This window comes from Prionailurus bengalensis, chromosome D3 (genome assembly GCF_016509475.1).
Source record: "Prionailurus bengalensis isolate Pbe53 chromosome D3, Fcat_Pben_1.1_paternal_pri, whole genome shotgun sequence".
Classification (NCBI taxonomy): Eukaryota; Metazoa; Chordata; class Mammalia; order Carnivora; family Felidae; genus Prionailurus; species Prionailurus bengalensis.
This window is the reverse complement of record NC_057356.1, coordinates 40,769,585-40,797,172: the sequence shown is the minus strand read 5'-3', so window position 1 is coordinate 40,797,172 and position 27,588 is coordinate 40,769,585. Positions and strand designations below refer to the sequence as shown.

At 40.5% G+C, this 27,588-nt stretch overlaps 1 protein-coding gene across 3 annotated transcripts in view; it reads right to left on the bottom strand.

Annotated features, from left to right (window-relative positions):
• Positions 1-606: 606 nt before the first annotated feature.
• The window catches only part of MYOM1 (myomesin 1), a 155,590-nt gene continuing 128,608 nt past the window's right edge, over positions 607-27,588 (bottom strand). For all 3 annotated transcript variants that reach the window (XM_043558400.1, XM_043558399.1, XM_043558401.1), the window contains 13 exons: positions 22,317-22,453; positions 20,040-20,184; positions 19,258-19,317; positions 18,895-18,962; positions 15,247-15,360; positions 14,466-14,553; positions 13,282-13,320; positions 13,086-13,191; positions 9,683-9,846; positions 7,434-7,470; positions 7,164-7,186; positions 4,584-4,639; positions 607-1,429 (listed from right to left, as the gene is read on the bottom strand). In XM_043558400.1, coding sequence (XP_043414335.1) covers positions 1,136-1,429; positions 4,584-4,639; positions 7,164-7,186; positions 7,434-7,470; positions 9,683-9,846; positions 13,086-13,191; positions 13,282-13,320; positions 14,466-14,553; positions 15,247-15,360; positions 18,895-18,962; positions 19,258-19,317; positions 20,040-20,184; positions 22,317-22,453 — 1,331 coding nt within the window. In that variant the 3' untranslated portion in view covers positions 607-1,135. The remainder of the gene's footprint in view (positions 1,430-4,583; positions 4,640-7,163; positions 7,187-7,433; positions 7,471-9,682; positions 9,847-13,085; positions 13,192-13,281; positions 13,321-14,465; positions 14,554-15,246; positions 15,361-18,894; positions 18,963-19,257; positions 19,318-20,039; positions 20,185-22,316; positions 22,454-27,588) is intronic.

Below are 27,588 nucleotides of genomic sequence, written 5' to 3'. Positions count from 1 at the left end.
CTGAACTCAGAATCAGGGTTCTTCTTTTCTTAGCTGTGCACCCTTATTCTCCAATTCTGGCACTAGACTCCCACACCATCTTATTATCCTTAATTGACACATTACATGCAATTACTCTGGATATCTTAACAATGGAATAGACTTGATTGTACAGTAAGCCACCAGATGTACAGTGACAGCTCAATTTTACACCCTGGATCCTCAATTGACCTTGGATGACTCTGACAAGTCTGTGAAGGTACCACTTTATTTAAAAAAATGTTTTTTTAACATTTATTTATCTTTGAGAGAGAGACACATACACAGTGCTAGTGGGGTTGGCACAGAGAAAGGGAGACACAGAATCCAAAGCAGGCTCCAGGCTCTGAGCTGTCAGCACAGAGCCCGAAGTGGGGCTAGAACCCACGAGATGTGAGATCATGACCTGAGCCGAAGTTGGCTGCCCAACCAACCGAGCCACCCAGGTGCGCCATGAAAGTACCACTTTAACCAAGAGGAATTTACATCAGAAGATGCACTATAAGAAGCAATGAGAAGGATGCACCAGAGACCACTAAACTGAGCAGCCAAACAGGAAGAATAAGAGAAACACTGATGGGGAAGAGGAGAGGTGTGAGGACTGTTTATTAATACCAAGGAGGCTCCAAATCACAAGACCGCCAATAGAAATGCACGTCACTATCGTAACAACACACAAAACATACTGGTTGGCTTAACAATTCATCCCTGTCTTGACAAAAATGCTGAAGTATGATTGCAACCCATGAGAATTCACCGGGGAAAGTCTAGCCAAGTCCAAACTCTGCTCCACAACACATTCGTCTGCTCTCTGACCATCGTTCAACGTCCCTCTGACTTTTATTCTGGCCTTTTCCTTAAAACCATTTCCTAATGTTTGTGCTACCAATGGTATTTTCTTAACACAGAATTTGCAGATAAAGAAAAACTATTAAAATGTTGTTAGTTGATGCTTTTTTACAGGAGTAAAAGATTTCACAATTTTCCCCCAAGCAGCACAAAAATAGGGAGTAGAAAGCATGAAGACTTCCTTATGCTTAACTCAAGCCATTTGCACACAAGTAACTCGAGGCAGCTCAGTACAGCTGCCCCTGCGCACACTCTCAGCGGTCTCCCGTCACTTGGACTTCTTGTTGCCTTTCTGGGGCTGCTCAGTGGCCTTCCTTGCCTCCTCCTCTGGGATGAACACACTGATAGTGAAGTCGCTTATCTCCGAGCCATACTTGTTCTTCACAACGAGCCCGTATTTGCCGGAGTCGGCGGTGCTCACCCCACTGATGGTGAAGTAGGCCGTCTTGCCAGCCTCAAACTTGACGCTGCAGTGGTCATCTGTGACCAGAGGTTTCTCGTTCTTCAGCCAGGACACCTCTGGAGTCGGGTCACCCCACACGATGCAGGTGAGATTAAGCGCCTGCAAAACAGGTTTTATCAGAGGGAAGGAAATATATTTGGTACGATAATCCAATTTCAAGTATCCTTCTGGTGGTCCAGCAGGACCCAAAGGAGGATGAATATAAAACCCATGGAATGATGGGTGGAGTTACGTGGCATATGCACCTGCGTGGATTACAATTTGACTTCAGTCCTGAGTAGGTTTCTGTAGGGCCTCAGCCTTCTGCCTTTGGGAGTGCTTATCATCAGAACCACACAAAGGAGTTTGCTTCCAGGTCCCACAGGCACTCTTGCTTTCGTAAACACCTAGATATGCCTTTTGTTCTCATGTGGCATCTGGACGCTGTCTCGGTAGAGAAATCTCATTGCCGTAATTACCACCTGCTCACTTTGCATTCTGTCTGCCTCACAGAGCCCGGCAGCAGAATCCTAACAGCTGTTTCAGATAATGGGACTGATTTTCAGGTTCCACCTTCCTCATTTTATTTCTCCCCAAAACTCCACCCAGTCTGTTGCAGTTGCAAAGGTGCTCTACCAAAATGTATTCCTATTTCCTGATATCTTATTATACTACGATCTGTGCTGAAACCCTCTTATTTTAAAAGATCAATGCTTAGGCCTGCAGTTTTACTTTACCATAGTTTTCTGTTGAAAGTTTAAGAGTAATTGTAGATTCATAAACAGTTGTAAAGAATAATAGAGAGATCCCATGTGCCCTTACTCAGTTTCCCCCAATAGAAACATTTTACAAAACGATAGTATAAGAACACAACCAGTACATTGACAGTGATGGAATCCATTGTTCTTATTCAGGTTTCCCCAGTTTGGCTTGCACTCATTGGTGTTTGTGTGTGTGTGTGGCTCTATTCAATTCTGTCACTTGTCTAGGTCCATGTATCTAGTCCCTCAGTCAAGACAGAGAACATTTCCATCACCACAAGGATCTCTCATGTTGCCCTTTATACCCACACCCACTCCCCTGTCCCCAACCTCCCAACCTCACTTCCAACTCCTGGCAACCACCAATCTGTTTTCCATTTCCAACACGGAATTTTCCAAAGCATTACATAAATAGCATTGTATAGTATGTAGCCATTTGAGATTGCCTTTGCTACCTGGCACAACTCCTTGCAGATTCATCCAAGTTACTGCAGATATCAGTAGTTTGTCCCTTTTTATGGGTCAATAGTGTGCCATGGTGTGTGTGCGTGTGCGTGTGTGTGTGTGGCTATAAAGGTCATCTGGGCTGTTTCCAGTTTGGGGCTATTATGACTAAAGTGGCTACTGAACATCTGTATACAGGTTTTTATTTGAGCTTAATTTTAATTTCTTTATGATATATGCTGAGGAGTACAACTACTAGCTCATATGGTAAATCCATGTTTTCCTTTTTTGAGAAATTGTCTAACTGTTTTCCTGAGTGGCTGTACAATCTTGGTTTACATTTCCACCAGCAATATATGAGTGATCTGTATCTCTGCATCCTTATCGGTGTTTGTTGTTGTCACTGTTTTTATTTTAGCGGTTCTGATAGGTGTGTTAGGATATTTCATTGTGGTTGTAATTTGCGTTTCTCTGAATTTACTTCACATTTTAAATTCCATTCTTGCATTTTTTTTTCTTACTGAAATCCAGAAACTATAAGAAAAAGAACTAGGGCTCACAACATACAGGGAAAAGGATATTCTTCTCTAAAGAGTCTTATATGATCACTTATTATCTCTTCTATAAGAGTATTGTTTAAAAACAGGAGATTAAGAAATCAGTTTCCTTTCCATGGTTAATTAGCATTTTTTACTGAATTATTCTACAAACAAATTTCAACAAGAAAAATAGTCAAGCTATTGCCATTAAACTTACCCAAGTGGATCAGGTACATGATTTTGGAAACTGTGATTACTTAGGGGTTAAAACTTTTTTTTTTTTTTTTTTTTAAGTAGGCTCCATGCCCAATGTGGGACTTAAACTCATGACTCTGAGATCAAGAATTGCATGTCTACTGACCGAGCCAGCCAGGCACGCCTTGAGGGTTAAAACTTTTAACAAAACCAAACCAAACTCTCAAATACCTTAGGTGTCATGGAAAACTACTACCCATACTTTAGATTTATTGCCATTATAGATCACAAAGTGCTTTCATATACATTCTATCTCTTAATTCTCACTACAACCTAGTGAACTGAATATTTTGAACCCCATTAGATGAGGAACATGAAAACCTGCAACCCTGCAGTGGTTGAGCTTAAAGTCAGCTGTGGTCACATTCTACCCGCAAAGAAATTTAGCTGGATGAAACCTGCCTCTCACTAAAGCCTTTCTACATGCCTTGTTTTATCCCTAGTCTACCTACTGAATGTCTTCAGTGTCCTTCTGAGGTGGGAAATGGTTTTGTGCCACTACAGGTACCCCTCCCCTATGGCTGGCTTATTAAATTAGTCTTTTTAAAAATGTTTATTTTATTTTTGAGAGAGAGAGACAGAGTGTGAGCGGGGGAGGAGCAGGGAGAGAGGGAGACACAGAATCCAAAGAAGGCTCCAGGCTCTGCGCTATCTGTACAGAGCCCGACGCGGGGCTCAAACCCACAGACCGTGAGATCATGACCAGAGCTGAAGTCAGAAGCTTAACCGACAGAGCCACTCAGGCACCCCTGAAATTTGTCTCATGAAACATAGGGATAAAGAGAATGACTCCAGGTTAGAAATTATGTTCATTGCTTTTCAGAGAGATGATTACAGAGCCAGGAAATACCAGTTTAAAGTTAAATGGAAAGAAATCAGCTTTCAACCGAAATAGAGCCAACAGAAATTTGCTGAGCAGCATGTTTCCCTTCAGAGGCGAAGTATTTAACAGGACAGCCTATTTTCCACTAGGTATTAACGTTCACATCTTTCTTCATTTGTGTTTGTCATATTGTTGTGATCGAACATTTTTTGCTTCTCATGGTATGAAAGGGCACCTCTGGAAATAGACTCTGTGGTCCACATGGGCCTGTGTAAGGCGAACTTGTATCCTGATCCTTGGCCTAAAAAACAGACTTGGTTTGTGCTTTGAATCTGGCTATTCTGAAATGAACCCTAAGAAGCAGTGGTGGGGACTTGCTTAGAACAAAGTCTGGGCCACTGGAACCCATTGCTAGTGTGGAAGACGTGAGGACAGGAGTGGTGCATGCTTACCTTGCCTTCCTGGATGGTGACCACATCGGGGAGACCACCCAGCACTCGGGCACGATCTGCAAGCATAGGCATTTCTGGTTAATCACTGAAATGATGAGCATCAGTGATCCCATTCACAAAACCACCCCAGGGAACTAACTTTCCAATTTAGCCTCCTTCTCCTTATAATTCCTTTATACCTGTTTTTAATATGTAAAATAAGAAAATGATCCAGTGATTGTGGATGTTACCCTTCCTCATACGATACTTTGTGTGCGTGGGTGCCTCTATCTGTGCCTAAATTATCAGCTTGAGATGGATGGCTTTGTGGCATCAAGACCTGCTCTATAATTTTCACAGCTATTTTTAGCCCTGGCCCTTCTGCAGCTCAGTGGGGCTCAACTCGAGGAGGCAGAGCAGATCTCTATGGACAGCCTCCAACTCTGCTTGGCCTCCTTTATGGGCTTCCCTATGATTAAAAAAAAAAAAAAGTTGCATAATTGGAGGCTATATGCCATGAGATCTGGAGGTTTATGCAAATTGTGGGCTTTCTTTGTGGACTTTTCTAGAGAGCTTTTCTTTCTTGTCTCCTACTAGTTCTTGGTATGTAGGGCTACGATCTATGGGCATGAGTGCAAGGGCCCCAGCTGAGGGGGCGAGGTGTGGGAAGGGTGCTGAAGTCCAGAGTTGACCTCTTGCCCCCCTGCCCCCACTAAGCCCTGTGCTCTGGGTGTGACTGGCCCAGCCCCAGAGAAGAACACCTTTGTATAATCTGCTCAAAGGGATACTGTTTGCCACTAAAGCAGTAGCCACCACACTCTCAATTTTAGGCCTACTTTAATTAACGTGTGACTCTAGATCCCGAAGTCAGAAGACTAAAGCTTTGAATGAGTCTTGAATCTTCACTGCTTTCTCCTGTTGATTCCATTGCACCTTGCACCACTTGTAAGTTCAACTCATCATTTGGCTCCTGCCACACCTGATGTGTGATATCAAGCAGGGCACCTGTGTGGACCCCAGTCTCCTAATCTGTGGTGTGGAGGAAGGGTTGCATTACAGCTGTGGGCATGATGTCACCCAGCTCTGCTCCACAGCATCTGTGGGATTCCTCTAGGGGCCCTCTGAGGAGGGGCACTGAGTCAGGGAGCTCAGACCCCATCCCAACTCCAATGAAGCTAACTCAGCTTTTACCCATTTTGGTAAAATATCTTTCACACAGATACTGGATCTGCATGAAAGATGGTGTTTGAATGAAGCATCCCCCAACATATAAAAGATTAAACACATGGGGCTAGAAAAGCACTAAAGTCTCTTCCAGCTCTAAACTGCTTTGATACAGAAATTTCAGAAAGAGTTCATGAACTGGAAGGAAGGTCAGGCTCCTTGCCCACCAGAGTTTGAGAATGGGGAGTAGCCACCAACTGTGGACACTGGATTTGCTTGTGCGTGTGTACAGGAGCAGGAGAGGCACACTGGGTACCAACAAGGAGCGCTCCCCTCTGGCCCACGGTGGGCCCCGGTGCCTGCCCCATTCACCACTAGCAGCAGCCACACAAACCCAGCACAAGGGCAGGAAGAGGGAAGGAGCAGGAAGGAGGCGGGAAGCAGTGCAAGTCAAAGGTGAAAAGTTCCATCCTGAATGACCTGGAGCCACTAAAAGGCTGGCAATGACCTCATTTCTCACTCCCCTACGGTTCCCTTCCATTCCAGCTCAGGACTGACTCTACAATTTTAACCTTCAACCATTTTCAAATTGTTGCTTCACACACTCAGAGAGAACCTGCATGATTACGATATTTAGTCCATGACCCCTGAAATCCTAAAAGATTGGGCGTTCCAGAAATCCCCATGTGTGAGGCAAACAGCTGACAGAAGTTAGTAGTGAGCACATTTCTGGGTACACAGACTTGACAGTTTGGCATTTGTTCACTCAGACCGTGAAGTATTCAAGAAGGCCTTAATTGGCAGCTTTTATCCTACAAAGGTTCTTAGGAAAATGCAGGAGTAAATCAGTGATAGTGATTTACCTGATGCCAAATGTACACAAATTCTTTTTTTTTATTAAAAATTTTTTTTAAGTTTATTTATCTTGAAAGAGAGAGCATGAGCACGGGAGAGGCAGAGAGAGAGGGAAAGAGAGAATCCCAAGCAGGCTCCACGCTATCAGCACACAGCCTGACGTGGGCCTCGATCCCACAGACTGTGAGATAATCCGAAATCAAGAGTCAGGCACTCAACTGACTGAGCCATCCAGGCACCCCACAAAGTTTCTTATTTCTTCTGTTCTTTAATATATATAAATTTTTCTGACACATTGTGCCTGCTGCAAGTGGTTAACAACTTGCATAATTTGTGCCCAGAGATTTCTCAGGACACCTGGGTGGTTAGCTCAAGAGCTGAGTGACGGTCTTAAAATGTAACCTGAGACCTTCCTTTCACAGACATTCTTACTCAAGAGACTAAATGAAAACACATGTAGAAGGTTAAAAAGAAAAAAGAAAGGAAAAAAATTCATTCTTCTCCATCTGCAGTCACAATAAACAAATGAAAGTTATGTTTTGAAACTATGCCAGGAATAAACGGGAAGGGGGTTTTACTTACTTTTTTCTGCAATGGCAGCTTGTCTGTGGTTGAGAGACAGGAACAAACATGAAAACAAAGAAGAATTTTGTTTTAGTGTTACTTCAAAGTGGCGAAACCTGGACTGCATTTCATTGCCTGGGAGACATCTTGCTGCTCAACAAGGCAGTGGGAAGTGTTGCTTTTAGGCATTTGCCAAAATAAAAGACCCTCTCTAACCCTCAGGTGGGGGAATACCTGAGCACACCATGTTCCAGAGAAATCAGTGAATGCAAATGGCAAGGGACTTACTTTAATCTCTGGAATTCAGCAAAGGCTTCATCATATGCTTTAAGAGAAAAAAAGAGAAGTTAGAATGTTCTCACCCAGAACTGAGGACACAACAGGAGTGGATTAAAATTCACAGCCTGAGGTCGGTGTGATCAGTCCGGACATGACTAAGCTGACTTTGAATAAGGCTATGCCTCCTTTACTCTGCAACTTGATGGACTTCACAGGGGAAGCAAATACTTTCTAGGGAGAAAAGATGAAGTAGTGGATTTTAGAAGCTCCCAATTCGGTTGCAAGACCATCCTTTCAAACAGAAAGGCAAAGATTCACTCTGCCAAAGATAAAATGGTAATAAAGGTGGTTAAACATCCTGAACATCAAAAAGGCTTTTCTGTTATTAAATCATCCCCCATGTACGTCACAGCTTCCTAGCTGGACAGTTAAGTGTTTCCATGTTGCATAGTCTGGCCCGTCTATCTGTGTGAAAGGGCACAGGAACTATGACACTCACAGTGTGTGCCAGTGTGGGCCCGAAGCAATGCTTCTGAGCTGGCCAGGAGCCGAGATAAAAGACAGCAGATGAGGAAATGAGAGCTACACTGTTCTAAAATCTCTTCTCCCCCCTGAGCCTGCAGAGCAAGCTGCTTGGAATGCTTCAGGTAAAAAGGCAGCTTTATTTTGAAGTCTCTCTCATCTCTTCTTTAAGCTCCTCTTTGGTCTGAGAATCATGATATTTTATGTCTAGAAAGTATTTACATAATACCAGTCCATCCCCCTGCTTTTACAGATGGGAAGAATAAGCACAAAGTCAGGCTTCAAGTCTGGGGAGGTAGGCCAGTTAGGCTACCCCTAGCTAAGCGTTCGGTGCCCTTCCTTTTGCCCACACTACACTGAGACATGGGCATCGCTGAACCAATATGCTTTGGTGAGCCGGAGAGTAAAAGAAAAAGTTTTTTAGGTTCTGGTTTTTGTTTTTAAATCCACCCCCTTCCTGTTTCCCATTTTCTGTTGTGTTTCAAAATGCGAGAGATCCCCTGTCACTGCAGTGTGTGACTCAGGCACAGTGGTGGGGGGGGTGGGGAGGGGGAGGCGGAGGCAACCACTCCCATTTGAATCTTTCCAGTCCAAATGAGTGGGAGATGGGGGGTAAAGATAAGGGGAGTCAGCACAAAATAACTCAAGGCAGGACTGAAAAGGCTGTGCTCTGAATTGTGAATCTACTCTCTGAGGATTAAAAACACTAAGAGTTCTGGGATATTTAGATTGCATTTGAGTACATGAAGAAGTGGAAGAAAAAGTCAGTCCACAGTCTCCTTGAGAAATATTAGGTAGAAGCTAGATAGGAGCAGTGGAAGGAACACCCCAAGGCAGAGTCCCGAGTGCTTGAAGGAGGATGATAGAAACAGGAGCTGGAGGCAAGGATGGTGATAAGTAAGCTACACATTAAAAGCCTGAGGGTACAATATCCTGACCCTGTGGCTTTCAAGGCCTTGGGGCTGACAGATCAAGAGCCACAGGTGTGTGAGGAACACACACACACTTGCTCTCCTCTTCCACCTCTTTTAACCATTTAACTTGTGGTTGATAGTTGCGTGTTACTTCTGGTCTGTGTTTGTCCATGTTTCTCACTACTTCCTGCTCCTCTTTCCTCTTCTCTCCAGATGCCCCCGTTCTCTCAGCAGATGACCAAGAAATCTGAGGCCATAAGGACCCAACTTTTCCAACTTTCTTCTCTTCTCCTTAATATTGATCTTTGCCAATTCACATTTACCCTCCTCTGGTTTCTGAAGAAAAGGAATCCCTTGCTCTTCCCAAAGTCAACGCCTCCGCCTCAGCCCTAGATCTCAAGCCTTCCATTCTTCAGAACGCTGATATATTGGTTATTCCCCTCCACTCCCACCTTCAATCCTTCCATCTCAACTGATTTCTTAAACTCTATTAAACATGCTCAAATTTCAATCACCATAACACATTTCTTTTTCAGTGATCGTCCTTGCTCAAGTGATTGTAAATCAACCTGCCCTTCCTTGTAAGCACCTTGAAAAGGTAGTTCTTTCTCTCCATGTTTATTGTCTCCACTGTATACTTTTCACTGATACTCCAAGACCCACTGAATTCTTTCTTCTACCACCACGCTAAATTTAAACTACTTGATTAAAATCCCCAATCATCTTTCAGTAGTCAAATGTAATGGCTTCTTGTCACCCTTCATTCTTTTTTAAAAGCCCTCTCCTCCTCAGGAATTTCTAACCTGCAAAATATCCATTTACCTTGTCCAGAAAGATCCACTGTCTTTTGGTGTCCAGTTTTGCCATCAAAGAGCTCCATTACATACTTCCCTTTGTCATTCGGAGTGGGCTCATTGATTTGCAGCCAGATCTGCTCCCCGGTGACCCCACTCTTAACTCTGTCTGAGTACTTAATAGCAGTCCCGCTGTTCATATCAAAGAAAACATTGTTATTGTTTGCTTTCATCCAGAGCTCATTTTTACTCTTTCTTAAAGATCTCACCATAGAGTTTTACAGGCTTTCAAACAACATGGGATCCACATATGTTCTGCTTCAGAAAAATTATGGGCCCTGCATCACAGAACTTGGATTCCAAGGCCCTGGGCGGGGGTGAGGGTAAGGGGTCTGACAGTCTGTACATTTAACTCCCAACAGCAGTGTGGGGCCCTAGCCGATTGCAACGCCAATACTTCTCAGTGGTATTAATGATCTTTGTTTTTGCTTGGGTTTATTTGTAGGGCTAAGAGAATCTTTATAGTGAAAAGGCCAAACTCCATGTTATATTACAGCATATGTCACGCAGATGGTCTACGGCTATAAATCAGATTTTACAAAATAATTAAAAGCAGACCTAAGGAGGTTCATCTGTGGCTGAAATCTATTGACATGTACGTGGTTACAAAGCTATTTAAAACATATGTAAATATATGTACTTGGTAGGAAGGCCTAGAGTAAATGAAAAGCAGAATCTCTGCCAAAATGAATGAGGCACTTTCTCTGTCCCTGAACGTGAGTTTCTCTAAATTCTGTAGTAGGTCATGAGCAGACACATACATTGCATTCTTTACAAGAGAATGAAAGCAAATAGAACCCTTTGCTTTGTGATCTGATGGCCCAGACATGTTACTGTTATAAATGAGGTAAGAGAGAGGTAGAGGTAGATATACTCTCAATGATGCTAAAAGAAACTTTACGAAGAGTTTGTAAACACAAGAGGAAATAAGAAGAAAAGGCACAAAACTACTTAATGATAGCAACAATTATGCATAGGGAAAAGACTGGAAGTACACCAAAAAGTTTACCCTATGGCTAGAAAACTAGAGAGGATATCATATTATAAACTCTTTCTAATATGTAATATGATATTATGTGTATTTTCTAAAAGAAGCAATGTATTATGTTTGTAGTTGTAATAAACAAAATGAACTTTAAAAACAAAAACAAAAATCATGACTAAAAATTTTCAGCTTTCAAATAAACATTCACAGCATTTTTCTTATACACTACATTCTTTAAAAGCTATTAAAAGTTAAACTGCCATAAAATGAACAGTAATGGAGCCCCTCTGCACCCACAGACTTGAGTCTGAGCAATATATATGTCTTAGACAGTTAGAAAGATAGATAGTCCTCTGGTTTGCTATAATAAATCTGTTTGAAATCTCTAATCTCTGACCAACATGCATAATACCTTACATTTGTAAAGCCCTTCACGGTTTACAAAGTGCCATAACTTTTTTCATTCTCTCATTGGGTCCATCAGTATTATGAGATAAAACAGGTATTATTGTTGCTATTTCATATGAGAGAAACCTGACATTTCAGAAAATTAAATGACTGGCCTAAGAATCAAAGAAAGATAGGAGCCAAGTCAAGACTAAAGCCCATTTCAAGGTTTTTTTTTCCTGTTATGCTGCATATTTACATAAAGACAGTGAAGACAATGAGTCCTTGATTCCTGAATCTGTCATAGGTACCCGGGTACATAAAACAGTCATTCAGCTGACTAGACTGAATAGAGTCAGAGGTTTATGCCTTGCTAGTCTAACAGCAGTTTCCTCAAAACTGAATGCTCTCAATTTTGTGAACAAGTAATTCTTTTAAAGATGATGTAAAGACTTTTGATTGATGATTCAGTTAATTTATCTTCTCTTATTCTTCAGACCGATATATTAGGATGTCCTAGCTGTCACAGAGGAATTTCCTAGAATTTGATCTATTTTAACTTATAATTACTTTCCTAAAATGTTCTGAAAGAAATAGAACAAAGGAATGAAACCCCAGGCGTTCAAATTGGAATTTTACTCCTTCTCTTCCCACCCCCACGTCCCCCTCCCCGCTCTGTTTTTTTAAGAACTCAGGAAATGAATAAGAATACGAATAAAAACTGTGTTCTATATCACAGTAAAGTCATTTTTAAAGAAAACACAAATGACTATTTTGTGGGACCTAGCTCTGGTTAAATGTTCAATCTAGACTTTTAAAGCAACACGAACACAGAGTAGTGCCAGGATGAGGGGCTCTGGAGCCAGGCTGTCTGGGCTCAGTTCTCCATCTACCACTTAGTCGTGTGGCCTCAGGCAAATCACCTCCCTGAGCCTGAGCTTCCTCATCACCGAGTGAGAATTACTTGCTTCCTAGAGTTGTGAATATTAACTGAATTCATACATGGAAAGGGTGTGGAGCAGTGACCAGCATGTTATAAACACCCACTGTAGGGAAGATAAACACTGTTGTGTGCCCCTTCCCAGGGCTGCCACAGTGACCTACTGCCCAGTGGGGCTGCTAAGGAGGTCTGCATCCAAAGAGTGGACTGAAGGGGACTGTACCCCATCAGATGTCTATGCTAGGCTGCAGTTCTCTTTCAGCTCAGGAAATTTCAAGGACGGGCAGAGGTTGAGGTCACGGCCAAAAGTATAATGGGGAACTGGTTTGACTTAGAAACCTACTTTAGCTCTTAGAATCCCAGAGCTGAACTTGAGTTCACCTATAACACCACAGAGGACCCTGGGATTAGAACAGATATGCAGGCTCAGTCTAGCTCAAACACACATTCTGAAAGTAATCGCAAATCCCCAAAGCCTTCCAGGGGTGGATGAGAAACAAGTTAATGCCCAACTATGCCGACTGCTATTAACGCTAACAACAAACTCAGGCACTCCACTGTGTCAGGTTTCTGTGGCGAATGGCTATTCATTCAAATAACAGGAAATTTGGTGCCTCTTGGTGCATGCTACTTCAGTTTTGTTCTAGACCATAGCAGGGGTTAGCTGCAGGTAGAGAGGGAAGAATCAGAATCTGGATCTGGATGCCCGGCAAAGCAGAGGTAGCCTAAGGTCTACCGTCTGGAGGTGGAGGTTGCATTATAGAGACGTGTATGGATTATGATAGTTCCCAAATCACAAAGACAGGTGATTTTAGCCATCACTGGCCTCTCCATGTATGTGTTGAGGGAAAGTGCTAACCTTGTCCTAAGGGAATTGTGGGGGTGCTTGTATCCTATACACATCAACATCAGACCTGAGAAGTAAGAAGTCTCCTTACATGAGAGGAACAGAGGGTTGCTGTTGCCCTCCTCCTGCCCCCCTGCCTTGCGCGCGTGCACCCACACACACATACATGGAGAAAGAGTTTCTACAGGGCAGTTAAGTTCCCACTTACTTACTTGTGGGACCAGTTAACTTTCAGATCATCCAGATAGTAAGTAACAAAAGAGTACAGCCGTATGCCCTCGGCTGTGCTCTGGATTTTCAGGTCTGTAGCAGACAAAGCTGAAAGAGGAAAACAGCATATTTCATACAGCTGTAAGCCTAACCAGGAGCATAATGAAGCATTGTCATGGGGAGACCATTTTATCTTACCTATTGTCTTACATACTTCAGTCATTAGTTCTTTAAAGGCTGTGGATAGAGAGTCACAGACAGAAATTTAGCATAAAAATGCTCACCAAGGTCAAATCTCAAATTGTTAGTAGCACGTGTTGTCAACATTATCCTGCCTGGTGAAGGGTGTTGGCCATAAGGTGAATTTGCTGACCAAATGAGAATAAGTACTCTTTGAGGGAATAATACTTTAATTTGTATCAACTTTTAAAAGGTCCCTGCTCTTATTTTGATATTTTTCCCCCTCTAATTCTTTGTAACTATATATATACATTCTAGAGAAAGCCACCGTGAGATTTCCAGGAAGGTTCTTGGCTTTAGGATTCTCTTCTTCTTAAATCCCAAGAAGTCTTAGTTTACCAAAGAGGAAGTTTTCTCATCTGTGCCATCAACTCATAATGAATTAACCATCCAGGCTCCCTGATATTTCTCAGCCTTATAATGCTTTTTGTCAATAAGCACATTTAGTCTTGCCTCCACGAGGAACAGGAAGGTGAAATCGAAGTCAGACTCACACTGTTTGTTAGTAATACTGTTAAAGATCTTGTCCAAGAATGCACTTGGAAGTTTGGTGGTCACAGGTAGGTCTTTGTTATCATGATATATTTGTTCTTAGAAGTCTCTCAAAAATGGAAATTTCTTTCTTGCTCTGCTAATACCTGAGAGGTTTCACAGTTCACATATAAATCTTTCTTGCCACCTTTTAAGAGTGGACTATTTGGCGACATGCTTTTCATAGAATTTTTTTTAAGTGAACATCTTTTTAAAAAGTAAACCCAATGTGGGGCTTGAACTCACAACCCTGAGAGTGAGAGTCATATGCTCCTCCGACTGAGCCAGCCAGGCGCCCCTCACAGTAGTTCTTGATCCTGGAACATTTTTTATACGGTTGAAACAAAAACGATGCTTTATATTGAAAATGGAACCCTAGGGGACTATGGACTACAAATTCTCTGAACGCCTAAAGTACACTTTTGATATCCATGAAGACTAAACGTGAAGCATTTTTGAATAAAATAGTCGTTCACTCTGCTGGAGTTTCAATTAAAACAAAACCTGTGGACAAACACAGCAGGACTTCAGTTGTCACTCAGCCTTACTCACCAGTCTGGTAACCTGTACACAGAACACACAAAATGGACCCCCCCAGCTGGTGGACTGACCTTCATCCACAAGCTTCAGTCTGCTCTTATCTTTTCCTCTGTCGTCTTTCAGGATAACTTCATAAATCCCAGCATCTTTCTTGGAAAACTAAGGGGGGGATGGATACACCACACTGCAGCTTCCAGCAGCCTCAGAGTACCGTGTTTGCACTCTTAAGGTCCTCTGGTTTATAGAGCTGCCATCAAATCACACATTAAACAAGCATCTGGCTATGTGAGCAATGAGGAGTTCACAGACGAACGTGTCCATCATCATTTCACCAGCTAGCGGTCCTGATTTTTCACCCTCTAAGGCTATGAAGTCCTTATTCTTTACTTTTCCTTCATATTAAAAACTAATGATCACATATATTTGAAAGATATCGCCTTTTAGACAAAAAAAAGAGGTAAAACCCTATACTTACATGAATACTATGCCTGATGTCTCTGTACTTTGAGGGAACAAGTTATCATGAGGCTTAAGAGCAAACCAAGAAGAATCTACTTAATTGCTTTGCCCCTCACCCATCTATGAAAAGAAGTAGCTTAGAGAGGCCAGAGTTGTGGTGTCTAGCCAATATTGGTTGGATATCTGACAAATCCATGCATTATCACAAAGTGAGAGTTTTTGTGTTCCTATGGTTTGTTTATTTTTGGGGTGATGTCAGGGCACGGATCTTTGGAGCAGCTAGAAGTAAGGTAACAAATGCCTGGAGTCAAGGAATACAGAATCTTATCTCTTTTTTAGAAGAATGTAGGGTACAGAACTAATAAATTACATTTCACATTTATAGTCACCTACCTCTGTTATAAGCAGTGTACATATGCCATCCTTAAAGTCATGCTTTTCATCCACTGATATCTCTCTTTCATCTTTGTACCACACAATATGAGTCTCCTTCTTAATATTTGCCACCTGGAAGAAAAGCCATAATTATACTTCTTGAAGTAAGGGAATGCTGCTCTTACAAAACTAGTTTCTAATGTAGCATTGGATAGAAGAAATGCATGAAATTAGAAGACATAGATTTCTTTTTTTCAAAAATTTTTAATGTTTATTTATTTTTGAAAGAGAGAAAAAGAGAAAGAGAGAGAGCAAGCGAGCATGAGCAGGGGAGGGGCAAAGAGAGGGGGAGACATAGAATCTGAAGCAGGCTCCAGACTCTGAACTGTCAAAACAGAGCCTGACACGGGGCTCGAGCCCATGAGCCTTGAGACCGTGTCCTGAGCCAAAGTCAAACACTTAACTGACTGAGCCACCCAGGCACTCCAGAAGGCATAGATATCTGAAGGGATCAATTGAAAGCAATTTTAATTGGCAAAGAGTTTAGAATAAAATGGATACAAATGAATAAACCTAAATCAATAGCACCTATTTCTAGCAGTAAAAATTGACTTTAAGATCGTCTGGTGGACAGAAAAGAATAGATATGTACATGTTAACATGTATACTTAAATAAAATAAATAATAAATATCTGAAAACCATAGAAGACACATCCCATCACATTAAAATATAGCCTGTGTCACAAAAACAAATGGCTTTATCAAAAGAACAGAATGAGTAAGCCCCAATGTATATCTAAATATTTTTAAAAAGATGACTGAAGCTTTGCAAAGAAGTGTGGAAGGGAAGTATGTTTGTGAAAACATTTTTTAATTAAAATGTTTTTAGTTTTGTTGAGATACAATTGACATACAATGTGTAAGTTTAAGGTATATAGCATATTGATTTGATGTATGTATATATTGTGAATTGATCCTCACAGTAAGTTTAGTTAAAAACCATCAAGTATGGTTTAGTAAATTAATTGCTTAGCAATTTTGAGGAAACTCATTTAAATCCTATATCCATACATCATAACATCATAAGTTTCAAACTCGTACAGTTAAAGGGATCTTGACCTTTATCTACAATGTTTAAATTTTCTACAAAGAAGACTATATTCTTGTATTTCTTGTGTAATTAATATTGTGTCAAGAGTAAAGACTTCAGGGGCGCCTGGGTGGCTCGGTCGGTTAAGCGTCCCACTTCGGCTCAGGTCATGATCTCGCGGTCCGTGAGTTCGAGCCCCATGTTGGGCTCTGTGCTGACAGCTCAGAGCCTGGAGCCTGTTTCAGATTCTGTGTCTCCCTCTCTCTCTGCCCCTCCCCTGTTCATGCTCTGTCTCTCTCCGTCTCAAAAATAAATAAACGTTAAAAAAAAAAGTAAAGACTTCATACAAATCAAGAGAACAATCCTTAAGACCCCACTGAACAACTGAAGAAATGCACACACAAGTCCCCAAAGAGGAAATATAACTATATAACAAACTATATGACAAACAGATGAAGAAAATGGTGGCGTGGATTCCTGCAGGAGAGGAGTGCCCAGCTCTGCTTTGCAGGCATGCTGGGGTTCTTGTCCTATATTCTTTTGAGTAGACTAGTTCCAAATGGGGTCCATGATAGTCTCATGAGTCTGAATGTTTAGTTACACATACTCCATTAACTATAATGAATATATAAATTGCTAAATGCGCCTAAACTGCTCTAATAATGAAACAAAGAGCTATGGGAAGACAGAGGAAGGTTCATTCTACCTGCACAAAGAAGGAAAAGGTCTTACAGAAAAGATGACTAAGCTGGGACTAGAGAAAGGATTTTGTCGGAGAAGCTGAAACAGCATAAGGAACAGGCACTGGAACAGCATAAGTACATAATGTATGAATATCTAGATTCTATTTTTAGGCTTCCATGGTTGTTCAGAATCTGGGCAAAGGGCTGATTCTCCTGAGGAAAGCCATCAGAACAGGACACTGGAGCTCACATCCCAAAAGGCTAGTACAACAGGTGGGTAGTACAGAAAGAAGCAGGATAGATGTGTGGGCCCCTGGGAAAGGGTGGTTTGCGGGGTGGGCAGTTGTGGAGGAGAAAGTGAGCCAGGGGCTGTATGGCAGTGGACAGCCAGGAGGAGAGAGAGGGTTTTGGCTGCTGCCTGAGAAACTGTTTTCAGGAAGCTTTGCCATTTCCATTGAGACTAAAGCCTAGAATTTAATTTTCAGACACCTTTCTGGAAGACTGATGTTTCTGTAACTTTCATCAGACTTAGAAGAGACGGGGGCGCTTGGGTTCTGGCTTTGCTAGTGCCAAATGCCAGATCCATGCTTCTACTTGGAGCCACTGTCTGCTGTCATGACCTTTACACTCCGACCTCATCCAGCAGTTCCCGGTCCAAAACATTTTGGTGACTCACTCGGCTGAACACACCATGTGCTAAGGTATAAAATGATTAAGGGTGTGATATGGCTTTTTCCCCCTAAATCTTTCCCAAGGCCTAATGAGAGCTGTACACTCTTCATCAAACCTCTCCCCTCCTGGAAGCATGCTGGTTCCAGAACCAGCCTCTGAGCTAGCCAATACTCAAAGGAATTGTTGCACCAGTCACAGAATATAGATACGAAATTGCTAAATTTCCAGGGAAGGACAGTGTATCTAGAATGATCGTGGAATAGATCTACTAGTTAGAATGCACATTTGGCCTGAAACAAAGACCATGTGAGATTCTTCTGAGATTAATAATTTTTAAAGAGTTGGGAGTGGGGAGGGAAGAATGAATAGGCAGAGCACAGAGGCTTTTTGCTTTTTAGGGCAGTGAAAAAACTCTGAATGATGCTACAATGGTGGATACAAGTCATTACATATTTGTCCAAACCCATAGCATATATAATGTCAAGAGTGAACCCTAATGTCAACTGTGGACTTTGGGTGATTATCATGTGTCAGTGTAGGATCATCAATTGTAGCAAATGTGCAACTCTGGTGGGGGATTTAACGTAGGTGGAGGCTGTACATTTGTGCGGACAGGGCGGGGTATATGGGAAATATCTATATCTTCCCTACAATTTTGCTGTGAACCTAAAATTGTTCTAAAAAATGTAAAGTCTTGGGGCGCCTGGGTGGCTCAGTCAGCTAAGCAACCCACCTCAGCTCAGGTCATGACTCATGGCTTGTGAGTTTGAGCCCTGCGTTGGGCTCTGTGCTGACAGCTCAGAGCCTGGAGCCTGCTTCAGATTCTGTGTCTCCCTCTCCCTCCGCCCCTCCCCTACTTACACTCTGTCTTTGCCTCTCTCTCTCTCAAAAATAAAATAAACATTAAAAAGCTTTTAAAAAAAAAACCCACAAAGTCTTAAAAAAAAGAAAAGAAGAGCCAGTCCTTATTAGCTAAGGTGTAATGAATAGGAGCCATCATCTTGTCTTCCCATATTTTTATGTTGTTTTATCTTATTTTATGTTTCATTTTACTTTATGCTTCTTACCAACCAATGATTACAGTAACATTCAACAGTAAGAATGTGTCACTTAGCATTTTGGTTCAAATGAAGGAGATGAAAAATTGATCTTCCTTTTCTCACATTCTATTTTATCTTTATTTCCCTTATATCAAATATTAAAAACTTATCTACTTCTTACCTTGCATTTCAATAGTACATTACATTCACCAGTCACTTCCCAGCTCAAATACTCAGCAAAATGAGGACCTATAAAATTTTAATGACATCAGTAATCACCCTATTAACCACAAATGCAAAATCAAAGCTCATTCTTAAATTCTAAAGCGATACATGTGTGAAGTGATAATTTAAAATTCAAGATTAATTTTCAAATATTTAAATGGATACATATTTAATAATAAATATTTTCAATTATTTTGTATTTACCAGGGCATTAGTAACATAAGCAAAAATAATGCATTTTAACTTGTTATGGAAATAATCTTGGAATATTTTGTTCAAGAAATTGAAGTTATTCTTTTTACTCACTGCCCATTTTTACCTTGTTTCCTGATCCATTCTTGCCGCTGGAATTCAGCTTCTTTCTGGAGCTTTTTATAAACTAAAGATTGAAAAAGAAAGAAGTATGAAACTGAGTTGAGTGGTATAAATGTATATGCCAGTCACCGTGCTAAGTGATTTGTACTCATTATTATAACACTCATACACCATGACCCCCTATTTGTTGTAAGTCTTCATGATGAAGAAGTAGGCTTAGAAAGGTTAAGTAAATTGTTTAAGGTCATTGCGCTAGGAAATAGTGAAGCAGTATCGGAAGTTGCAAATGTAGAGATCTGGCCAACCTTCCCAAATGCCACACTTGCTAAATGCCACATTTTACATCTTGGTGGTTTCTACAGTGGCTTATGGCAGCTGACATATAATCTAGTTCTAAAGTATGACTAATTGATTTGGCATACACTACTTTTGCATATTTTTCTTCTTAAGTAATTTAAAGTAAGTACACAATATAAGGTAGGAGCATCGTTTCTGAGATACATATACAGACTTGGCTGTGTTGCAGTCTCCTTCACTGGAGAATTTTAGTAATAAATACTTGTTTATATATGAGATGACTGAACTGTAGTCTTCCTTGTGGGATAAGGATAAATCTGGTGTCTATGAAATGAAGTACTATGGAAAGTATTAACTGAAAATTGGATTCCAACTTTGAAATACAAGAAGCAATTCCTACTGCCTTCCAAGCGACTACTTTTGTGCCATGGGTGTTTGCATTGAAGGGAGCAGGGAAATCTTTCAGCTGATGTTTCACAGAATTCGTACCATCTCCAATGAGAACAAGAGTAGAATGGCCAACTGCTTTTCCATCTTGAAGCTGGAAAGTGTATGTGCCCTCATCCTCATCCTGTAGCTTTTCCATGAACATTTCAATTATGCCAGTGTTTCGGTCAACATGCATCTTATATTTCTTCAGTGTGAAAAGGAAAACAGAAATCAGTGAGCTAGATATGATGAGGATGCCTGATAGAATAAACACAAACTCCAAAGAATCATAATGTTAACACAATTTCTTGTTCACACTTTTTTTAGATGCAAGCTTTCAAAATCTTGTGCCCAGGAAAAGGAAAACATTACATGGAATAGATGACCTTGACCAGAAATGATTACTAAAACCTCTGAAATTTAACTTTTTAAATACAAATAAAGTTTTATTATCCCAAGTCACAAATTTTGTCAAAAACGTGTTTTTAGATTCCCATTTTACCTTCCAGATTACATTAGCTTCAATTAGCAGAACAATGCAAAAAATAGGCAGCATGCAGATGTGTTTTGGCTCATTCATGATTATATCCCTAGCATCTTGCACATGCATGGTATATAGCAGGCAATTAATAAATATCTGCTGAATTAACATGTGAATAAAAATGCTTCCAAAGCATTTGAAGTCCATTTGTTTTTAATAAACTGAAATTGCCCTACTGAACTGTGCTTATTTTATCATACTGCTTAGGCAACTTCTTTTCAATGTAAAGATAAATCTTAGCTCTGGCATACAAGCACAAGTTCTATAATGGATTGGAATTAATAAAGTTCTCCTATAACTTGTCACAGAATGAAGGCTCACGTCTGGGATCAACTCTGTGCTGCAATTCATGCCCTAGAGCTTCCCCTGAAGGAAGCCAGTCTCCAACTGAGACCACATTCTTGCTTAGCTGTCATCTACCTTAGCTTGTTTCCCTAATCCCCACTCCTGAGAGTACTCTCCCATAAATCAATTGGAAGAGAAACTTATTTCAGACTGTCCTTCTAAGGAACTTAGCCTAAGACCATAATTTCCACCCAATGAAATAGTATAAGAACTAATTTCGATGACAATGGGCAGGTCTCCACGTTCAGGGTACGTATGTGTATGTGGGCAACAACATGAAAGCGTGTGCGAACACATGAAGGGGAGTGTGTCTATGTGCACGTGTGCATGAGTGGTCAGAGGGTGATGCCAACGCTGCTTTTCCTTCCCCTCCATTGGTCAGGTGATGAGCACACAGTCAATGAGAATATTCTGAAAACAGGGAGAAGATGGGCCACAGTGGACTCTGCGTGACCTATTCGGGCTCTACACACAGTTGCTAAATGAGTTGAAAAGAAATACATTACATATTCTTTTGCTATTTATGTGATTCATTCTCCCCTTCACTAACGAATTCTGAAATGTTTTAAAAACATATCTTGATGAAAGGAGAACAGGTTGTTAACATTGGCCACAAGTCACACTTCTCTCCCATCTTCTGAGTCTCTCATTCATACCCGTGATAGCACAGGTAAGAGCCAGAGCTCCTAAACCCAAATTCTTCAGTACCACTGAGTGCTGGCCTGATCCTGGCTCTACTGATATCAAGGGAGGACAAATAAAGTGCAGATGTTGTAACTCTGTCTATGGAAACTATGTGTTGAAAGCAAAGCAAAGAGTAGATATACACAACTACCTATGTAAATAAGATATCACTAGACATACACACACAGAAGTGTAGAATCAGACCAAGAAGTATAAACCAATATGTGCATTACAAAACTGTAAGAATTTGTGATTCTTCTGAGTCTTTAAAGTTTTTCTTACAATAAAAATGTATTGCATTTTAACCAGAAGACAAATGAAAGATATTTTTACTGTAATTTTTTCTGAGCCATCAGAATAATAGAAGCCGTTTCTTCCCCCGTGAAGAACCAAGTTCCTGTTGGGGTTTCTGATGGGAGTATGTGAGTTTAGTTAAGCGTTCTTGCTCCTCTGACTTCTCAGGAGAGCAGCTCCATTTGCACGGGTAACAATACTTCTTGGTTTGCCTGGGACAGTTTTGGTTCGATTGTTGTCCTGGAAAAATTATTACTAGAACCCTCTTTCATTCTCAAAAGTGTCCCAGTTTGGATAATATGATATAGTCAATCTATATTTTCCTCTCCTTTTTTTTTTTTTACATATGAAATGACTTAAACCCCACCACTCCATGCTCAGTGGTTTTCATGACAACTTACCCGCATCTTAATAGGGCTTCCTCAGTACATTCTACAGTGATAAGTTTAGAATCTAAAAAGCGTATAACATACCGGCCCTTCAAAAATCTCCTTGTCGTTAAATATGTAGGTGACCTTGGTGTTGGCAGATAGCTTCTCAGCCTGCATCCAGAACCGAACCTGGCCTTTCTCCAAAATTTCAACTGCCAACTCTGACTTAACTGGAACAACTATGCACAATAAAAATAAAAATAGCAATTTTATTGGTAACCAATTGTATTGATACAGATTTTTCAGTGAAAAAAACACTCAACAGAAATGACAATATAGCACCTTGCTTCTGGCAAAGCCTGGAGGCAGTAAGAAAGTTGTGGAGAAAGAATGATATTCAGCGATGGAAGACCTGGATTCTAATCCTGCTGCCACATTGGGCAGGTCATTCCCCTTCTCTGAGTCATAGATGTCTCAACCGTAAAAATGAGGAAGATGAACTTACCTCCAGGGTTCCTTCAGCTAACCTGTGTGACTCTCTACTGTAGCTCTGGTTAGGTTTATTTAGGGACAATAACAAAGTGTGATGAAATAGCCTTGGGCTGGCCCCAGGAGATCTGGAGCCTAGTCCAATGTCAATGTCAGCAACTAACAAACTGTGTGATATTAGGCAGATTAGTTCACATATCTGGACCTCAGTTGACTCATTTATAAATGAAGGGGATCGAACTGAATGTCCTAAAGGGTCAAGACAGTTTCCAGCACCAACATTTGATAATCTCAATTGCTTCAAAATATTGGGAAAGGAGTTAAATTTTATTTTTTCCAACAACTTAACTCTCTGTGGACATTCTTTCAAATGTTTTTAAAGATTAATTTTAAAACAGAATTAATTTTGATTATATATATAAGATGAACCAGCTTATCATTTAAACTCTATTCATCCACTGGTATACCAGTTCATTTAAGTTCTTAGACTAGGCAAAATTTTTCAGAGGCAAATACTTGAGTCACTATTGAGAAGGTATATTAAAATATGGCATGGCTTGCCTCATAAAGAAAGTGAAGAAATCATATGATATCTCTGATACCTGTATCGCTTCAGCCATTTAAGTCTGAATGAAATTTCAGTCTTTGGCTGATATCTCTCAAAGACCATTTTCTAAATTTCTTGTAACTTGAAAGTGTTCTTTATAAAGGCTCTTGCAACCAATGGTTTTGTATCAGAGGTGACTCCAGGGCAAACTTTGTGGAAAAGCATGGTTGTTTCTCAAAGTTTAATAGTCCTTCACTCCCTTTAGGAGAAATCATCACCCTTTGCTTTCTCTAAACTGTTCTCAAACTAACCTGAAAATTTCAACACATGCTACATTTTAAATTGTAAGCTTCCCAAACTTGTATGAAATGTATATCAATATTTCTTTGTATTTATCCTAAAACTATCTTTTCTAAGCTTACGGGATGCCTATCATTTGCACTATTCCATAGTCACTGTAAAACTCAGTTACAGATTTGTTCCAATGCAGAACTAAAAGGAGGCTCAGATGTCATCTACTGAGGGGTGTCCACGATGGGCAGAAAATGGGCTCTGGTGTCACACCATGCCCTTGGACAGTTATCTTCTCTAAAACCTTGCATTCCTCACTTGCTAACATGGATATTATCTGCCTCATAAGACCACCAAGAAGAGTGAATATCATACCAGAAGACACTAAGACACTGTGAATAATGACCAGTGCTCAATAAATGTTAGTTCTTTCTCTCTTAATTTACTGATGAAAAAAGTGACCTCCAGGAAAGGTTAGTAACAAATCTGAGTAGCAGAGCTGAGACCAGGGCTATGCCCTCGATTCTGTGCTCCTCCTCGTCCTGGATGTCCACTCTGAAGAACACTAGTGGTTTTCCAGTGTGAACATGTCTGAGTAAGGCACCATGGACAGACTCTAGGCTTGTGAGAGCAGAAGCTAAGCTTTCTCGCTACAGAACACTCCTGCTTGCTACTAGTAACTCTTAAGGGGAATGGAAAGTATAATCTGTCCTAGAAAAGTCTGGAGACCTTGTTCTGGGAAATCTAATACATGAGTGATGAGGTTATCTAAGAGGGCCAGAGTGGTGGTGGAGGAGAAAGGGCATGCCCTCCTGGAAGTTTCAAGCTCCCTTAATATTCACAGTTCTCTCTGAGTAATAGGAAAATCACCAGAGGAAACACTGGCCACCAGTAATTGCCAGAGAGGGTGTGGTGGCAAACAGCAGGTGCACACACAGTAACAGTTCATGTCCTGGTTAGTGACAGACTACTTGGGCTTAACCACGGGTATCCGCTGTGTACCTGTGGTCTAGTTACCTAATCTCTCTGGGCCTCACAGTATACATCTCTAAAATTAAATCACCTTAGAACTGAAACTTTTCAGGTCATTGTGGAGTTTAAATGATATACTCCATTTAAGTACCCTATAAATACGCTGGCATATAATAAGTGCTCTATAAATTTGGCTATTAATATTTTTGTACCTCTTTTTTCTTCCAGTTAATTCAACAAAACCCTACAACTACCCCTGATAAAATATAATACACTGATACCTAAAAGGACATACCAAATAGATGTAAGTAATGTGTATGTGCTTGCATATACCTGCACACATAGGTACACGTGGGATAATAACCGAGAGATATTATGCAAGCCATTGACGATACTGAAGTATACCTTCCATCATCTCCCTCATAATACCTTGAAATCTTTGGAGAATAAAGTAAGTTTCTCTCAAGTAGGTTGCCTCTGTATACTGCATCTTAATATCAAAGCTGGTAAGACCCGCTAGGCTGTTTTCTGTTTTTAGTTTTATACATATTTTTTTTCTTCTTCTCAGTCCTAAATTTCTTTAGGCTCTTTTCTCTGGCAGTTAATTTCCTCCAGCAAAATATCTGGTTTTTTGTATGTTTAAGGCATATGTTTAGTGGTTTTCAAAATATTTTTGAAAACAGCTTAAAGTAGGAGAATTTACTGTGCCAAGGGCTAAAGGAACACCATACTCTTTTTTCACATTCGGTAAGAAGTAAGACCCATTTAAAACTTTACAAAATCTCAAGAAAAGACTTAATTATGTGTCAACATTTACCAGAAGGAAGTGGGCATAAATTGAGAAACTAGATATGCTACTTTGACCCTATCATCAGATCTCTGAAAATATTCATGTAGTGGCCAAGCTGATCTAATAGTGGTGGAGGAAGAAAAGTGTGGGAGCTGTATTATTTAAAATGCTGCTTCGAGGCACTTGGGTGCCTCAGTTGGCTGAGTGTCCAACTCTTGAGTTTGGCTCAGGTCATGATCCCAGGGTCATGGGACTGAGCCCTGCATCTGGCTCTGTGCTGAGCTTGGAGCCTACTTAAGATTCTTTCTCTCTTGCCCCCTCTCTAACACTTATGTGCTATCTCTCTCTGTCTAAAAATAAAATAAAATAAAATAAAATAAAATAAAATAAAATAAAATAAAATGCTGCTTCAATGGGCTAAGCAAATCACCCTTGGGTTGGGAGATCTGATACTTGAATGTCAGAGTTTTTAACACATCCTTGAGTTCTCTCTCTCTGCCTACCCAATGCCATACCAGGGCTCTAATAAAAAGGGAACCTCAGTTTGCTACTATTCTCTCTCCTAGAACCAGTAATTCGAGTGATTATGTTTCTGCAAAATAAAATATCTCAGCATCCATGACAGCGACATTGGGCAATTACTGCCTCCAAGTCCATAAGATCACTGAACTTCAGGGAGGCTTGGGCACCTCCAATTCAACACTAACACCCAATATTGTCTCATCTCCATCCTTTAAGCTAAATGTAAATGTCGTTTGGATCAGCTGTTGCCCAGATGCTTTGCCAGTGTTTATTGTCTAACTAGATAAGTGGAAGCTGCTGTTTGTCTCCATTTCTACCAATGTTTGAAAGTAGACCGTGATCACTAATGGTCAGCACAGTGACCCTCTCCTTTACTCCCTACTTCACAGCCCTGGGGACATGAGGGAGAGCATCCTGTACAGCTTGTAGAAAATCTTCTACAAGTGGGTTTTTTGAGGATCACTATTCTACTTCAATTAGTATTTATGTTTTTCCTGAAGAGCTCAAGGATCAACCAATACTATATTATCTCTCACAGCATCTCTATACAGTAGGTGCTATAAACTATTACAACAGCCATTGCTAGTAAAGATACTAAGTAAGGCACAGGGAAATTAAAATGAGTTTCCCAGGTTCATAGACTGGGTCAAAAGTACTGAATAAGGAGAGTACAGGCCAAATATCTACCTTCCATACAATTAAAAAATGATAATAACTTTTAAGACACCATGGTATTACTTTTCCAGTTTCATAGTGAATAAGCATACAGACAAAAAATGGTTCTCTCCCAGAATTCAGAAAGTCTGTATCCTACTTTCACACCCCATAAGCATGTTGCTGTGCTGCTTTGTTGAACAAATGTGGTTTTGAACCACTGAGGCCAATAGTCACCAACACTCAGCCTCACAATGGAACAAGCATTCCTTGGTAATGGAAAAGAAGTCAGATAATTCCAGACTTCCAATTCAGATAAGTTCCAGAGCAGTGTTTGTTTTTTAATCATAGCCTTCACTGGGACTTTCAGGAAAGCTACAGACCTTCCTCCTAGAAAAATGCACATATACAAACATGCAAGGTTTTGTCTATGGTCTGGGATCACAGTATAATTTCCTGAGTTCCTGAAAATTCTGTATCAGTAAAGGAATTATATTTTAGGGACCAAACAGTAAAAAAAAAAAAAAAAAAAAAGTCCTGGTTTAAAAGAGTGAGTGTGGATATCACTCCCTAATTGTTTTCTCAAATTCTAGGGTATAACTTTCTAGATAATCCCCTAGTTTGGTCAATAGATATAAGTGGCAAGAGATCTTATCAGGCCAATGGAACTTTCCGGGTGTCATTTCACACTTCTTTCTCTTCTTTTAGGTGTCAACTGAAAAATTTAATCTTTTATGTGGAAAGTGCTTTATTGAAGAGTTTGTAGATAGTGCAGAGAGATTCTTTTTCTGACTAAGGCATCTTTACCTTATTTTCCAGGAGTTTAAAATGGTAGATAATGTCTTTAGATTATCTTTAATTAGAGGTATGATTCTTCTATTATGTGCTAACATTAAATTGCTCAGCAAGAGGTTGGTTTGCCTAAAAAACATGCGAATTAATGTATCCAGAATTATATAATATATAGGGTTCCAAAATACATAGGCAAAAGGTGAAGAACTTGATTATTCAGCTATTACACCTACGTAACCTGACACTTCACTATGTCACAGAGCATGTGACATTTTTTCTATGTTAGTATTTGTATCTGTTTAGAACAATGGCAAAGA